At 38.8% G+C, this 16,128-nt stretch overlaps 1 protein-coding gene across 1 annotated transcript in view; it reads left to right on the top strand.

Annotated features, from left to right (window-relative positions):
* Positions 1-310: 310 nt before the first annotated feature.
* The window catches only part of LOC115929628 (tenascin-X-like), a 44,879-nt gene continuing 29,061 nt past the window's right edge, over positions 311-16,128 (top strand). Inside the window, exons 1-11 of the mRNA XM_030999210.1 lie at positions 311-393; positions 791-945; positions 2,787-2,876; positions 4,005-4,094; positions 5,942-6,031; positions 7,158-7,247; positions 9,088-9,177; positions 10,303-10,392; positions 12,230-12,319; positions 13,462-13,551; positions 15,232-15,321. Of these exons, the coding sequence (XP_030855070.1) occupies positions 311-393; positions 791-945; positions 2,787-2,876; positions 4,005-4,094; positions 5,942-6,031; positions 7,158-7,247; positions 9,088-9,177; positions 10,303-10,392; positions 12,230-12,319; positions 13,462-13,551; positions 15,232-15,321 (1,048 nt within the window). The remainder of the gene's footprint in view (positions 394-790; positions 946-2,786; positions 2,877-4,004; positions 4,095-5,941; positions 6,032-7,157; positions 7,248-9,087; positions 9,178-10,302; positions 10,393-12,229; positions 12,320-13,461; positions 13,552-15,231; positions 15,322-16,128) is intronic.

The raw sequence follows: 16,128 nt of genomic DNA, 5'->3' as shown, positions 1-16,128 counted from the left end.
GCTAACGATGTTCAAATGAACAAATTTGACACCTTTATCACATAATTTAGAGTATATTCTACTGGACTGATAACTTGTTTTTATTAAAATGCCTATCCCGTTTCTACTGTCGTTTACTTCTCTCCAATTCTGATGGATGATTATGATAAAAGGGTAACTTTTTCAAAACACAACGGCCCGAATTCAAAAAGGAGGTTTGTCGACAAACCTTGGTTTTCGTGCGTCATATGACGCGTTTCGACGCGTTTTTACAAACTAGGTTTGTAAAAAATGCGTCAAAACGCGTCATATGACGTACATAAACCTCGGGATGTCGTCAAATCTCCTTTGTGAATCGGGCCAGAATATGCAGATCCACGCTATGAATAGTTCAGAGGGATCATTATATGATGCGTCAGACACATGAGCGCATGATTTATTTACCATTTTCTATAATGTGTGCATAATAGACCTTTTTGATTTACCAGAACAGACTTATGGCATATCCCGCATAGAAAATCCTTAACCATTAGGTATGTAATTTAAAGATCATGAAAAGATTAAACAACTAAAAGATATATCAGGATCAAAGAACAAGGACGTTGAAGTTCTAGCAATGCACCACGCTGAATAGAAGCACTGAGATATCAGGCACTATGCTTAAATCATTTCAAGTCACATATGCATTTCATTGTTTTTAATGTACAATTAGTAAAGAATACCAAACAATATTGATCATAATTATGAATCACAACTTATTACTCTGATATAATCTTTTCCTATTATCAATAACATTATGATACACAACAAGAACTGTTTACAAAGTGAAAATATCTGAGCGATTTTTCCCATTTGAGGAGGTAAACAAAAAAATAAAAAATAAGTGGTCACGCGCGTCTTGTTTAGAGCAAATCATAAGCCTTATTTTGCTTCAAAACCGTCCAGCTGGTTCAACCTGTGACGGAGGTAAGATTTCTTCAAACCTCCTACCTTTAAACTCAGGCTTCGCATCTCCATTCGATCACCAATGAAAAGTCACAATGTTAATTTTTAGTTCAATGGCCTTTTACGTTGATTCAAAGCGAGGAACTGACGAACAAACTTTGCTCTAAGAATCAATCTATCTTCCAAAATAACAAAAATGTGAATCAAGCAATAGTGTCGATCGAAACTGTTAAAAACTGTAAGTCTCCAAAAACACTGAGTCGGAAGCTCTACATCAGTCGTGAACGCATTTGTGGGGGTGTTTGCGGGGGTTGACCCCCCCCCCCGTCAATTTTTTTTCGCTTTTTTCGCTCAAGGGTGGGGGAGAGGTTGTGCTACATGACAAATAATAAATGCTCCTTTACTCCATCCCCCCCCCCTCCCTCCAACTGAGCGAAAAATTGGTCGACGCGATTTTCCTATTTTCGGGGGGAAACACAAATTTAAGAAATGAGTGGTCACTACCCTCCCCCCCCCCCCGCCGCCCCTCCTCTTCCCTACTCAGCAAAATGTCAGTCGACGCAATTTACCAAATACAAGATTACCAAACAATCTTGAGCATAATTATCAAATCACAACATATTACTCTGATCTCATCTTTTCGTCTTATCAATTACATTATGATACACAACAAGAACTATATACAATGTGCGCGTTTTGTTTTGTTTTGTTTTTGTTTGTTTTTATAAGTCCAACCTATCTGGTTTACGGACGTGACGTTTTGAACGACGGAGGTTTTGCTCTGTGTGTGGATGTCGTTCTGTGTGACTTTTGTTTAATCGGGGCCCCGTCTTACAAAGAGTTGATATCAATCGTAACTTATTTGCGATTGATATCAATCGTAACTATGTACATAAGAGATAGGAGACTGCAAACTTGCGATTGATTGGAGGACTTACGATTGATTTGGATCGATCGTAACTCTTTGTAAGACGGGGCTCGGGTCTCGGTTATTTTTCTAGGTGACTGAGACGTGTGTGTTTGGTATGTCTTCGCCAGTCAAGGCTTTTGTGATTGTGTCTCTGCATTAGGGACTTTTAGATTTGCACGTCGACATAGTGGTCTGCTACGTGTGAAGTTATTTTAAGGCACTGTATTGACGTCACTACCTTAGCACCATTTTGTTTCATCTGAAGAATGTTACCGAGTCCCTTTAAAATATCATCAATGACTGAACTACAAGACTTCCTATCCAGTCTGCAAACATGACTTCATGTTATGTTAGAAAAGCCTCCATAAAAAGCCTGAATTGGGAAACATGTCGTGGTCGAGTAGATATGTCAATTTAAAAAAGTTTCGAAATTTCGCGCGCATTTTAATTTGAGCCCATATGCCTTATTTTGCTTCAACACCGTCATTATTTATGCAAAGGTTATTATCAAAGAATGGTTTCTAAATGCTTTTGAATCTTTTGGACTTTAAGTAATTTAATTACACGTAAAAGGTTATACATGTAAAAACGGCACGCTCCATCCGTTTGAATCTTGGTACACTTATCGCCTCAATTAGTCCAAAACTGCTCACTGAATGTCAATGACGACAGTAGACCCTTTTTACTTTGTCCTGAAGTTATGTTTATATCTAGAACAAAAACGGTACAGTGACTCGGTTTGAAACTTAGAACTGAATAGTATAAAATGTGTATAATGACATTGCAGTCGTCGTAATTCATCATCATCACAGTCGTTATCAATACCGTTATCTTTAGGATTATCACCATCATCATCGTGTTCAGGTTCTTTTTAGTCGTTTTTATTGACATTTAAAGAACTTGAATACAGACCATCTCATACTTGTTTACAATTATCATTGGTTCTTTACAGTCACCTGTACCGGTAACGCGGATTGCCGGTACGAAGAGACTTGTGAGTCGGGTACGTGCACCTGTCCAGCTGGTTCAACCTGTGACGGAGGTAAGATTTCTTCAAACCTCCAACCTTTCAACTCAGGCTTCGCATTTCCATTCGATCACCAATGAAAAGTCACAATGTTAATTTTAGTTCATTGACCTTTAATAGTTGATTCAAAGCGAGGAACTAACGAACAAACTTTGCTCTAAGAATCAATCTATCTTCCAAAATAACAAAATGTGAATCAAGCTACAGTGTCGATCAAAAAGGAGAATGTTGAAAACTGGAAGTCTCCAATAACACTGAGTCTGGGGCTCTACATCAGTCGCAAACGCATGGTTAGGGGGGGGGGGGGTTAAACCCTCCTCACTATTTTCCTTTTTTCGCTTAAGGGTGGGGAGGGGTTGTGCTGCATGAACAAAACTAATTAATGCTCCTTTAACCCCTCCCCCCAACTAAGCGAAATATTGGTCGACTCGATTTTCCCATATGCGGGAACAAACAAAAATGTAATAATAAGTTGTCAATACCCCCCCCCCCCCCCTCCGCCTCTCCCCACTGAGCAAAATATCGGTCGAAGCTATTTTCCAATTTAAAGATTACCCAACAATATTGAGTATAATTATCAAATGACAACATATTACTCTGATCTGATCTTTTCGTCTTATCAATTACATTATGATACACAACGAAAACTACTTACAAATTGTGTGTTTTGTTTTGTTTTGTTTTCTGCAAAGTTAATTATCAACGGATTGTATTCGCATGCTTTTGAACGTTTTGGACCTTTAGTAATCTAATTACACACAAAAGGTTATACATGTAAAAACGGCAAGGTCCATCCGTTTGAATCTTGGTACACTTATCGCCTCAAATAGTCCGAAACTGCTCAATGAATGTCAATGACGACAGTAGACCGTTTTTACTTTGTCCTGAAGTTATGTTCATATCTAGAACAAAAACGGGACAGAGACTCGGTTTGAAACTTAGAACTAAATAGTATAAAATTGGTATAATGACATTGTAGTCGTCGGAATTTATCATCATCACAGTCGTTATCAATACAATAATCTTAATGATTATCACCATCATCATCGTGTTCAGGTTCTTTTCAGTCGTTTTATTGTCATTAAAAGAACTTAAATACAGACTATCTCCTACTTGTTCACAATTGTCATTGACTCTTTACAGTCACCTGTACCGTTGACGCGGGTTGCGAGAACGGAAAGACTTGTGAGTCGGGTACGTGCACCTGTCCAGCTGGTTCAACCTGTGACGGAGGTAAGATTTCTTTAAACCTCCTACCTTTAAACTCAGGCTTCGCATCTCCATTCGATCACCAATGAAAAGTCACAATGTTAATTTTTAGTTTAATGGCCTTTTACGTTGATTCAAAGCGAGGAAATGACGAACAAACTTTGCTCTAAGAATCAATCTATCTTCCAAAATAACAAAAATGTGATTCAAGCAATAGTGTCGATCAAAAGAAGAATGTTAAAAACTGTAAGTCTCCAATAACACAGAGTCGGGGGCTCTACATCAGTCGCAACGCATTTGTGGGGGTGTTTGCGGGGGTTAACCCCCCCCCCGTCAATTTTTTTTACTTTTTTTGCTCAAGGGTGGGGGAGAGGTTGTGCTACATGACAAATAATAAATGCTCCTTTACTCCATCCCCCCCTCCCTCCAACTGAGCGAAATATTGGTCGACGCGATTTTCCTATTTTCGGGGGAAACACAAATTTAAGAAATGAGTGGTCACTACCCTCCCACCCCCCCCCCCGACCCCTCCTCTTCCCTACTCAGCAAAATGTCAGTCGACGCAATTTACCAAATACATTGTACCAGATTACCAAACAATATTGAGCATAATTATCAAATCACAACATATTACTCTGATCTCATCTTTTCGTCTTATCAATTACATTATGATACATAACAAGAACTATATACAAAGTGCGCGTTTTGTTTTGTTTTGTTTTTGTTTGTTTTTATAAGTCCAACCTATCTGGTTTACGGACGTGACGTTTTGAACGACGGAGGTTTTGCTCTGTGTGTTGATGTCGTTCTGTGTGACTTTTGTTTAATCGGGGCCCCGTCTTACAAAGAGTTGATATCAATCGTAACTTATTTGCGATTGATATCAATCGTAACTATGTACATAAGAGATAGGAGACTGCAAACTTGCGATTGATTGGAGGACTTACGATTGATTTGGATCGATCGTAACTCTTTGTAAGACGGGGCTCGGGTCTCGGTTATTTTTCTAGGTGACTGAGACGTGTGTGTTTGGTATGTCTTCGCCAGTCAAGGCTTTTGTGATTGTGTCTCTGCATTAGGGACTTTTAGATTTGCACGTCGACATAGTGGTCTGCTACGTGTGAAGTTATTTTAAGGCACTGTATTGACGTCACTACCTTAGCACCATTTTGTTTCATCTGAAGAATGTTACCGAGTCCCTTTAAAATATCATCAATGACTGAACTACAAGACTTCCTATCCAGTCTGCAAACATGACTTCATGTTATGTTAGAAAAGCCTCCATAAAAAGCCTGAATGGGGAAACATGTCGTGATCGAGTAGATATGTCAATTTAAAAAAGTTTCGAAATTTCGCGCGCATTTTAATTTGAGCCCATATGCCTTATTTTGCTTCAACACCGTCATTATTTATGCAAAGGTTATTATCAAAGAATGGTTTCTAAATGCTTTTGAATCTTTTGGACTTTAAGTAATTTAATTACACGTAAAAGGTTATACATGTAAAAACGGCACGCTCCATCCGTTTGAATCTTGGTACACTTATCGCCTCAATTAGTCCAAAACTGCTCACTGAATGTCAATGACGACAGTAGACCCTTTTTACTTTGTCCTGAAGTTATGTTTATATCTAGAACAAAAACGGTACAGTGACTCGGTTTGAAACTTAGAACTGAATAGTATAAAATGTGTATAATGACATTGCAGTCGTCGTAATTCATCATCATCACAGTCGTTATCAATACCGTTATCTTTAGGATTATCACCATCATCATCGTGTTCAGGTTCTTTTTAGTCGTTTTTATTGACATTTAAAGAACTTGAATACAGACCATCTCATACTTGTTTACAATTATCATTGGTTCTTTACAGTCACCTGTACCGGTAACGCGGATTGCCGGTACGAAGAGACTTGTGAGTCGGGTACGTGCACCTGTCCAGCTGGTTCAACCTGTGACGGAGGTAAGATTTCTTCAAACCTCCAACCTTTCAACTCAGGCTTCGCATTTCCATTCGATCACCAATGAAAAGTCACAATGTTAATTTTAGTTCATTGACCTTTAATAGTTGATTCAAAGCGAGGAACTAACGAACAAACTTTGCTCTAAGAATCAATCTATCTTCCAAAATAACAAAAATGTGAATCAAGCTACAGTGTCGATCAAAAAGGAGAATGTTGAAAACTGGAAGTCTCCAATAACACTGAGTCTGGGGCTCTACATCAGTCGCAAACGCATGGTTAGGGGGGGGGGGGTTAAACCCTCCTCACTATTTTCCTTTTTTCGCTTAAGGGTGGGGAGGGGTTGTGCTGCATGAACAAAACTAATTAATGCTCCTTTAACCCCTCCCCCCAACTAAGCGAAATATTGGTCGACTCGATTTTCCCATATGCGGGAACAAACAAAAATGTAATAATAAGTTGTCAATACCCCCCCCCCCCCTCCGCCTCTCCCCACTGAGCAAAATATCGGTCGAAGCTATTTTCCAATTTAAAGATTACCCAACAATATTGAGTATAATTATCAAATGACAACATATTACTCTGATCTGATCTTTTCGTCTTATCAATTACATTATGATACACAACGAAAACTACTTACAAATTGTGTGTTTTGTTTTGTTTTGTTTTCTGCAAAGTTAATTATCAACGGATTGTATTCGCATGCTTTTGAACGTTTTGGACCTTTAGTAATCTAATTACACACAAAAGGTTATACATGTAAAAACGGCAAGGTCCATCCGTTTGAATCTTGGTACACTCATCGCCTCAATTAGTCCGAAACTGCTCAATGAATGTCAATGACGACAGTAGACCGTTTTTACTTTGTCCTGAAGTTATGTTCATATCTAGAACAAAAACGGGACAGAGACTCGGTTTGAAACTTAGAACTGAATAGTATAACATTGGTATAATGACATTGTAGTCGTCGGAATTTATCATCATCACAGTCGTTATCAATACAATAATCTTAATGATTATCACCATCATCATCGTGTTCAGGTTCTTTTCAGTCGTTTTATTGTCATTAAAAGAACTTAAATACAGACTATCTCCTACTTGTTCACAATTGTCATTGACTCTTTACAGTCACCTGTACCGTTGACGCGGGTTGCGAGAACGGAAAGACTTGTGAGTCGGGTACGTGCACCTGTCCAGCTGGTTCAACCTGTGACGGAGGTAAGATTTCTTTAAACCTCCTACCTTTAAACTCAGGCTTCGCATCTCCATTCGATCACCAATGAAAAGTCACAATGTTAATTTTTAGTTTAATGGCCTTTTACGTTGATTCAAAGCGAGGAAATGACGAACAAACTTTGCTCTAAGAATCAATCTATCTTCCAAAATAACAAAAATGTGATTCAAGCAATAGTGTCGATCAAAAAGAAGAATGTTAAAAACTGTAAGTCTCCAATAACACAGAGTCGGGGGCTCTACATCAGTCGCAACGCATTTGTGGGGGTTTTTGCGGGGGTTAACCCCCCCCCCGTCAATTTTTTTTACTTTTTTTGCTCAAGGGTGGGGGAGAGGTTGTGCTACATGACAAATAATAAATGCTCCTTTACTCCATCCCCCCCTCCCTCCAACTGAGCGAAATATTGGTCGACGCGATTTTCCTATTTTCGGGGGGAAACACAAATTTAAGAAATGAGTGGTCACTACCCCCCCCCCCCCCCCCGACCCCTCCTCTTCCCTACTCAGCAAAATGTCAGTCGACGCAATTTACCAAATACCAGATTACCAAAGAATATTGAGCATAATTATCAAATCACAACATATTACTCTGATCTCATCTTTTCGTCTTATCAATTACATTATGATACATAACAAGAACTATATACAATGTGCGCGTTTTGTTTTGTTTTGTTTTTGTTTGTTTTTATAAGTCCAACCTATCTGGTTTACGGACGTGACGTTTTGAACGACGGAGGTTTTGCTCTGTGTGTTGATGTCGTTCTGTGTGACTTTTGTTTAATCGGGGCCCCGTCTTACAAAGAGTTGATATCAATCGTAACTTATTTGCGATTGATATCAATCGTAACTATGTACATAAGAGATAGGAGACTGCAAACTTGCGATTGATTGGAGGACTTACGATTGATTTGGATCGATCGTAACTCTTTGTAAGACGGGGCTCGGGTCTCGGTTATTTTTCTAGGTGACTGAGACGTGTGTGTTTGGTATGTCTTCGCCAGTCAAGGCTTTTGTGATTGTGTCTCTGCATTAGGGACTTTTAGATTTGCACGTCGACATAGTGGTCTGCTACGTGTGAAGTTATTTTAAGGCACTGTATTGACGTCACTACCTTAGCACCATTTTGTTTCATCTGAAGAATGTTACCGAGTCCCTTTAAAATATCATCAATGACTGAACTACAAGACTTCCTATCCAGTCTGCAAACATGACTTCATGTTATGTTAGAAAAGCCTCCATAAAAAGCCTGAATGGGGAAACATGTCGTGGTCGAGTAGATATGTCAATTTAAAAAAGTTTCGAAATTTCGCGCGCATTTTAATTTGAGCCCATATGCCTTATTTTGCTTCAACACCGTCATTATTTATGCAAAGGTTATTATCAAAGAATGGTTTCTAAATGCTTTTGAATCTTTTGGACCTTTAGTAATTTAATTACACGCAAAAGGTTATACATGTAAAAACGGCACGGTCCATCCGTTTGAATCTTGGTACACTTATCGCCTCAATTAATCCAAAACTGCTCACTGAATGTCAATGACGACAGTAGACCCTTTTTACTTTGTCCTGAAGTTATGTTTATATCTAGAACAAAAACGGTACAGTGACTCGGTTTGAAACTTAGAACTGAATAGTATAAAATGTGTATAATGACATTGCAGTCGTCGTAATTCATCATCATCACAGTCGTTATCAATACCGTTATCTTTAGGATTATCACCATCATCATCGTGTTCAGGTTCTTTTTAGTCGTTTTTATTGACATTTAAAGAACTTGAATACAGACCATCTCATACTTGTTTACAATTATCATTGGTTCTTTACAGTCACCTGTACCGGTAACGCGGATTGCCGGTACGAAGAGACTTGTGAGTCGGGTACGTGCACCTGTCCAGCTGGTTCAACCTGTGACGGAGGTAAGATTTCTTCAAACCTCCAACCTTTCAACTCAGGCTTCGCATTTCCATTCGATCACCAATGAAAAGTCACAATGTTAATTTTAGTTCATTGACCTTTAATAGTTGATTCAAAGCGAGGAACTAACGAACAAACTTTGCTCTAAGAATCAATCTATCTTCCAAAATAACAAAAATGTGAATCAAGCTACAGTGTCGATCAAAAAGGAGAATGTTGAAAACTGGAAGTCTCCAATAACACTGAGTCTGGGGCTCTACATCAGTCGCAAACGCATGGTTAGGGGGGGGGGGGTTAAACCCTCCTCACTATTTTCCTTTTTTCGCTTAAGGGTGGGGAGGGGTTGTGCTGCATGAACAAAACTAATTAATGCTCCTTTAACCCCTCCCCCCAACTAAGCGAAATATTGGTCGACTCGATTTTCCCATATGCGGGAACAAACAAAAATGTAATAATAAGTTGTCAATACCCCCCCCCCCCTCCGCCTCTCCCCACTGAGCAAAATATCGGTCGAAGCTATTTTCCAATTTAAAGATTACCCAACAATATTGAGTATAATTATCAAATGACAACATATTACTCTGATCTGATCTTTTCGTCTTATCAATTACATTATGATACACAACGAAAACTACTTACAAATTGTGTGTTTTGTTTTGTTTTGTTTTCTGCAAAGTTAATTATCAACGGATTGTATTCGCATGCTTTTGAACGTTTTGGACCTTTAGTAATCTAATTACACACAAAAGGTTATACATGTAAAAACGGCAAGGTCCATCCGTTTGAATCTTGGTACACTCATCGCCTCAATTAGTCCGAAACTGCTCAATGAATGTCAATGACGACAGTAGACCGTTTTTACTTTGTCCTGAAGTTATGTTCATATCTAGAACAAAAACGGGACAGAGACTCGGTTTGAAACTTAGAACTGAATAGTATAAAATTGGTATAATGACATTGTAGTCGTCGGAATTTATCATCATCACAGTCGTTATCAATACAATAATCTTAATGATTATCACCATCATCATCGTGTTCAGGTTCTTTTCAGTCGTTTTATTGTCATTAAAAGAACTTAAATACAGACTATCTCCTACTTGTTCACAATTGTCATTGACTCTTTACAGTCACCTGTACCGTTGACGCGGGTTGCGAGAACGGAAAGACTTGTGAGTCGGGTACGTGCACCTGTCCAGCTGGTTCAACCTGTGACGGAGGTAAGATTTCTTTAAACCTCCTACCTTTAAACTCAGGCTTCGCATCTCCATTCGATCACCAATGAAAAGTCACAATGTTAATTTTTAGTTTAATGGCCTTTTACGTTGATTCAAAGCGAGGAAATGACGAACAAACTTTGCTCTAAGAATCAATCTATCTTCCAAAATAACAAAAATGTGATTCAAGCAATAGTGTCGATCAAAAAGAAGAATGTTAAAAACTGTAAGTCTCCAATAACACAGAGTCGGGGGCTCTACATCAGTCGCAACGCATTTGTGGGGGTGTTTGCGGGGGTTAACCCCCCCCCCCGTCAATTTTTTTTACTTTTTTTGCTCAAGGGTGGGGGAGAGGTTGTGCTACATGACAAATAATAAATGCTCCTTTACTCCATCCCCCCCTCCCTCCAACTGAGCGAAATATTGGTCGACGCGATTTTCCTATTTTCGGGGGGAAACACAAATTTAAGAAATGAGTGGTCACTACCCTCCCCCCCCCGACCCCTCCTCTTCCCTACTCAGCAAAATGTCAGTCGACGCAATTTACCAAATACCAGATTACCAAACAATATTGAGCATAATTATCAAATCACAACATATTACTCTGATCTCATCTTTTCGTCTTATCAATTACATTATGATACATAACAAGAACTATATACAATGTGCGCGTTTTGTTTTGTTTTGTTTTTGTTTGTTTTTATAAGTCCAACCTATCTGGTTTACGGACGTGACGTTTTGAACGACGGAGGTTTTGCTCTGTGTGTTGATGTCGTTCTGTGTGACTTTTGTTTAATCGGGGCCCCGTCTTACAAAGAGTTGATATCAATCGTAACTTATTTGCGATTGATATCAATCGTAACTATGTACATAAGAGATAGGAGACTGCAAACTTGCGATTGATTGGAGGACTTACGATTGATTTGGATCGATCGTAACTCTTTGTAAGACGGGGCTCGGGTCTCGGTTATTTTTCTAGGTGACTGAGACGTGTGTGTTTGGTATGTCTTCGCCAGTCAAGGCTTTTGTGATTGTGTCTCTGCATTAGGGACTTTTAGATTTGCACGTCGACATAGTGGTCTGCTACGTGTGAAGTTATTTTAAGGCACTGTATTGACGTCACTACCTTAGCACCATTTTGTTTCATCTGAAGAATGTTACCGAGTCCCTTTAAAATATCATCAATGACTGAACTACAAGACTTCCTATCCAGTCTGCAAACATGACTTCATGTTATGTTAGAAAAGCCTCCATAAAAAGCCTGAATGGGGAAACATGTCGTGGTCGAGTAGATATGTCAATTTAAAAAAGTTTCGAAATTTCGCGCGCATTTTAATTTGAGCCCATATGCCTTATTTTGCTTCAACACCGTCATTATTTATGCAAAGGTTATTATCAAAGAATGGTTTCTAAATGCTTTTGAATCTTTTGGACTTTAAGTAATTTAATTACACGTAAAAGGTTATACATGTAAAAACGGCACGCTCCATCCGTTTGAATCTTGGTACACTTATCGCCTCAATTAGTCCAAAACTGCTCACTGAATGTCAATGACGACAGTAGACCCTTTTTACTTTGTCCTGAAGTTATGTTTATATCTAGAACAAAAACGGTACAGTGACTCGGTTTGAAACTTAGAACTGAATAGTATAAAATGTGTATAATGACATTGCAGTCGTCGTAATTCATCATCATCACAGTCGTTATCAATACCGTTATCTTTAGGATTATCACCATCATCATCGTGTTCAGGTTCTTTTTAGTCGTTTTTATTGACATTTAAAGAACTTGAATACAGACCATCTCATACTTGTTTACAATTATCATTGGTTCTTTACAGTCACCTGTACCGGTAACGCGGATTGCCGGTACGAAGAGACTTGTGAGTCGGGTACGTGCACCTGTCCAGCTGGTTCAACCTGTGACGGAGGTAAGATTTCTTCAAACCTCCAACCTTTCAACTCAGGCTTCGCATTTCCATTCGATCACCAATGAAAAGTCACAATGTTAATTTTAGTTCATTGACCTTTAATAGTTGATTCAAAGCGAGGAACTAACGAACAAACTTTGCTCTAAGAATCAATCTATCTTCCAAAATAACAAAAATGTGAATCAAGCTACAGTCTCGATCAAAAAGGAGAATGTTGAAAACTGGAAGTCTCCAATAACACTGAGTCTGGGGCTCTACATCAGTCGCAAACGCATGGTTAGGGGGGGGGGGGGGGGGGGGGGTTAAACCCTCCTCACTATTTTCCTTTTTTCGCTTAAGGGTGGGGAGGGGTTGTGCTGCATGAACAAAACTAATTAATGCTCCTTTAACCCCTCCCCCCAACTAAGCGAAATATTGGTCGACTCGATTTTCCCATATGCGGGAACAAACAAAAATGTAATAATAAGTTGTCAATACCCCCCCCCCCCCCCCCCCTCCGCCTCTCCCCACTGAGCAAAATATCGGTCGAAGCTATTTTCCAATTTAAAGATTACCCTACAATATTGAGTATAATTATCAAATGACAACATATTACTCTGATCTGATCTTTTCGTCTTATCAATTACATTATGATACACAACGAAAACTACTTACAAATTGTGTGTTTTGTTTTGTTTTGTTTTCTGCAAAGTTAATTATCAACGGATTGTATTCGCATGCTTTTGAACGTTTTGGACCTTTAGTAATCTAATTACACACAAAAGGTTATACATGTAAAAACGGCAAGGTCCATCCGTTTGAATCTTGGTACACTCATCGCCTCAATTAGTCCGAAACTGCTCAATGAATGTCAATGACGACAGTAGACCGTTTTTACTTTGTCCTGAAGTTATGTTTATATCTAGAACAAAAACGGGACAGAGACTCGGTTTGAAACTTAGAACTGAATAGTATAAAATTGGTATAATGACATTGTAGTCGTCGGAATTTATCATCATCACAGTCGTTATCAATACAATAATCTTAATGATTATCACCATCATCATCGTGTTCAGGTTCTTTTCAGTCGTTTTATTGTCATTAAAAGAACTTAAATACAGACTATCTCCTACTTGTTCACAATTGTCATTGACTCTTTACAGTCACCTGTACCGTTGACGCGGGTTGCGAGAACGGAAAGACTTGTGATTCGGGTACGTGCACCTGTCCAGCTGGTTCAACCTGTGACGGAGGTAAGATTTCTTCAAACCTCCTACCTTTAAACTCAGGCTTCGCATCTCCATTCGATCACCAATGAAAAGTCACAATGTTAATTTTTAGTTCAATGGCCTTTTACGTTGATTCAAAGCGAGGAAATGACGAACAAACTTTGCTCTAAGAATCAATCTATCTTCCAAAATAACAAAAATGTGATTCAAGCAATAGTGTCGATCAAAAAGAAGAATGTTAAAAACTGTAAGTCTCCAATAACACAGAGTCGGGGGCTCTAGATCAGTCGCAACGCATTTGTGGGGATGTTTGCGGGGGTTAACCCCCCCCCCTGTCAATTTGTTTTTACTTTTTTTGCTCAAGGGTGGGGGAGAGGTTGTGCTGCATGAAAAATAATAAATGCTCATTTACTCCATCCCCCTCCCTCCAACTGAGCGAAATATTGGTCGACGCGATTTTCCTATTTGCGGGGGGAAACAAACATTTAAGAAATGAGTGGTCACTACCCTCCCCCCCCCCCCCGCCCCCTCCTCTTCCCTACTCAGCAAAATGTCAGTCGACGCAATTTACCAAATACCAGATTACCAAACAATATTGAGCATAATTATCAAATCACAACATATTACTCTGATCTCATCTTTTCGTCTTATCAATTACATTATGATACATAACAAGAACTATATACAAAGTGCGCGTTTTGTTTTGTTTTGTTTTTGTTTGTTTTTATAAGTCCAACCTATCTGGTTTACGGACGTGACGTTTTGAACGACGGAGGTTTTGCTCTGTGTGTTGATGTCGTTCTGTGTGACTTTTGTTTAATCGGGTCTCAGTTATTTTTCTAGGTGACTGAGACGTGTGTGTTTGGTATGTCTTCGCCAGTCAAGGCTTTTGTGATTGTGTCTCTGCATTAGGGACTTTTAGATTTGCACGTCGACATAGTGGTGTGCTACGTGTGAAGTTATTTTAAGGCACTGTATTGACGTCACTACCTTAGCACCATTTTGTTTCATCTGAAGAATGTTACCGAGTCCCTTTAAAATATCATCAATGACTGAACTACAAGACTTCCTATCCAGTCTGCAAACATGACTTTATGTTATGTTAGAAAAGCCTCCATAAAAAGCCTGAATGGGGAAACATGTCGTGGTCGAGTAGATATGTCAATTTAAAAAAGTTTCGAAATTTCGCGCGCATTTTAATTTGAGCCCATATGCCTTATTTTGCTTCAACACCGTCATTATTTATGCAAAGGTTATTATCAAAGAATGGTTTCTAAATGCTTTTGAAACTTTTGGACTTTAAGTAATTTAATTACACACAAAAGATTATACATGTAAAAACGGCACGGTCCATCCGTTTGAATCTTGGTACACTTATCGCCTTAATTAGTCCAAAACTGCTCACTGAATGTCAATGACGACAGTAGACCCTTTTTACTTTGTCCTGAAGTTATGTTTATATCTAGAACAAAAACGGTACAGCGACTCGGTTTAAAATTTAGAACTGAATAGTATAAAATGTGTATAATGACATTGCAGTCGTCGTAATTCATCATCATCACAGTCGTTATCAATACCGTTATCTTTAGGATTATCACCATCATCATCGTGTTCAGGTTCTTTTTAGTCGTTTTTATTGACATTTAAAGAACTTGAATACAGACTATCTCATACTTGTTTACAATTATCATTGGTTCTTTACAGTCACCTGTACCGGTAACGCGGATTGCCGGTACGAAGAGACTTGTGAGTCGGGTACGTGCACCTGTCCAGCTGGTTCAACCTGTGACGGAGGTAAAATTTCTTCAAACCTCCAACCTTTCAACTCAGGCTTCGCATTTCCATTCGATCACCAATGAAAAGTCACAATGTTAATTTTAGTTCATTGACCTTTAATAGTTGATTCAAAGCGAGGAACTAACGAACAAACTTTGCTCTTAGAATCAATCTATCTTGCAAAATAACAAAAATGTGAATCAAGCTACAGTGTCGATCAAAAAGGAGAATGTTGAAAACTGGAAGTCTCCAATAACACTGAGTCTGGGGCTCTACATCAGTCGCAAACGCATGGTTAGGGGGGGGGGGGTTAAACCCTCCTCACTTTTTTCCTTTTTTCGCTTAAGGGTGGGGGAGGGGTTGTGCTGCATGAACAAAACAAATTAATGCTCCTTTAACCCCTCCCCCCAACTAAGCAAAATATTGGTCGAGGCGTTTTTCCCATATGCGGGAACAAAAAAATGTAATAATAAGTTGTCACTACCCCCCCCCCCCCCTCCGCCCACTCCCCACTGAGCAAAATATCAGTTGAAGCGATTTTCCAATTTAAAGATTACCCAACAATATTGAGCATAATTATCAAATGACAATATATTACTCTGATCTGATTTTTTCGTCTTATCAATAACATTATGATACACAAACAAGAACTACTTACAAATTGTGTGTTTTGTTTTGTTTTGTTTTCTGCAAAGTTAATTATCAAAGGATTGTTTTTCGCATGCTTTTGAACGTTTCGGACCTTTAGTAATCTAATTACACACAAAAGGTTATACATGTAAAAACGGCACGGTCCATCCCTTTGAATATTGGTACACTTATAGC

Source organism: Strongylocentrotus purpuratus, unplaced genomic scaffold, assembly GCF_000002235.5.
Source record: "Strongylocentrotus purpuratus isolate Spur 01 unplaced genomic scaffold, Spur_5.0 spur5_scaffold_5, whole genome shotgun sequence".
NCBI classification, from domain to species: Eukaryota; Metazoa; Echinodermata; class Echinoidea; order Camarodonta; family Strongylocentrotidae; genus Strongylocentrotus; species Strongylocentrotus purpuratus.
Note: the sequence above shows the minus strand (reverse complement) of the source record. Positions and strands in the feature narration are given on the sequence as shown.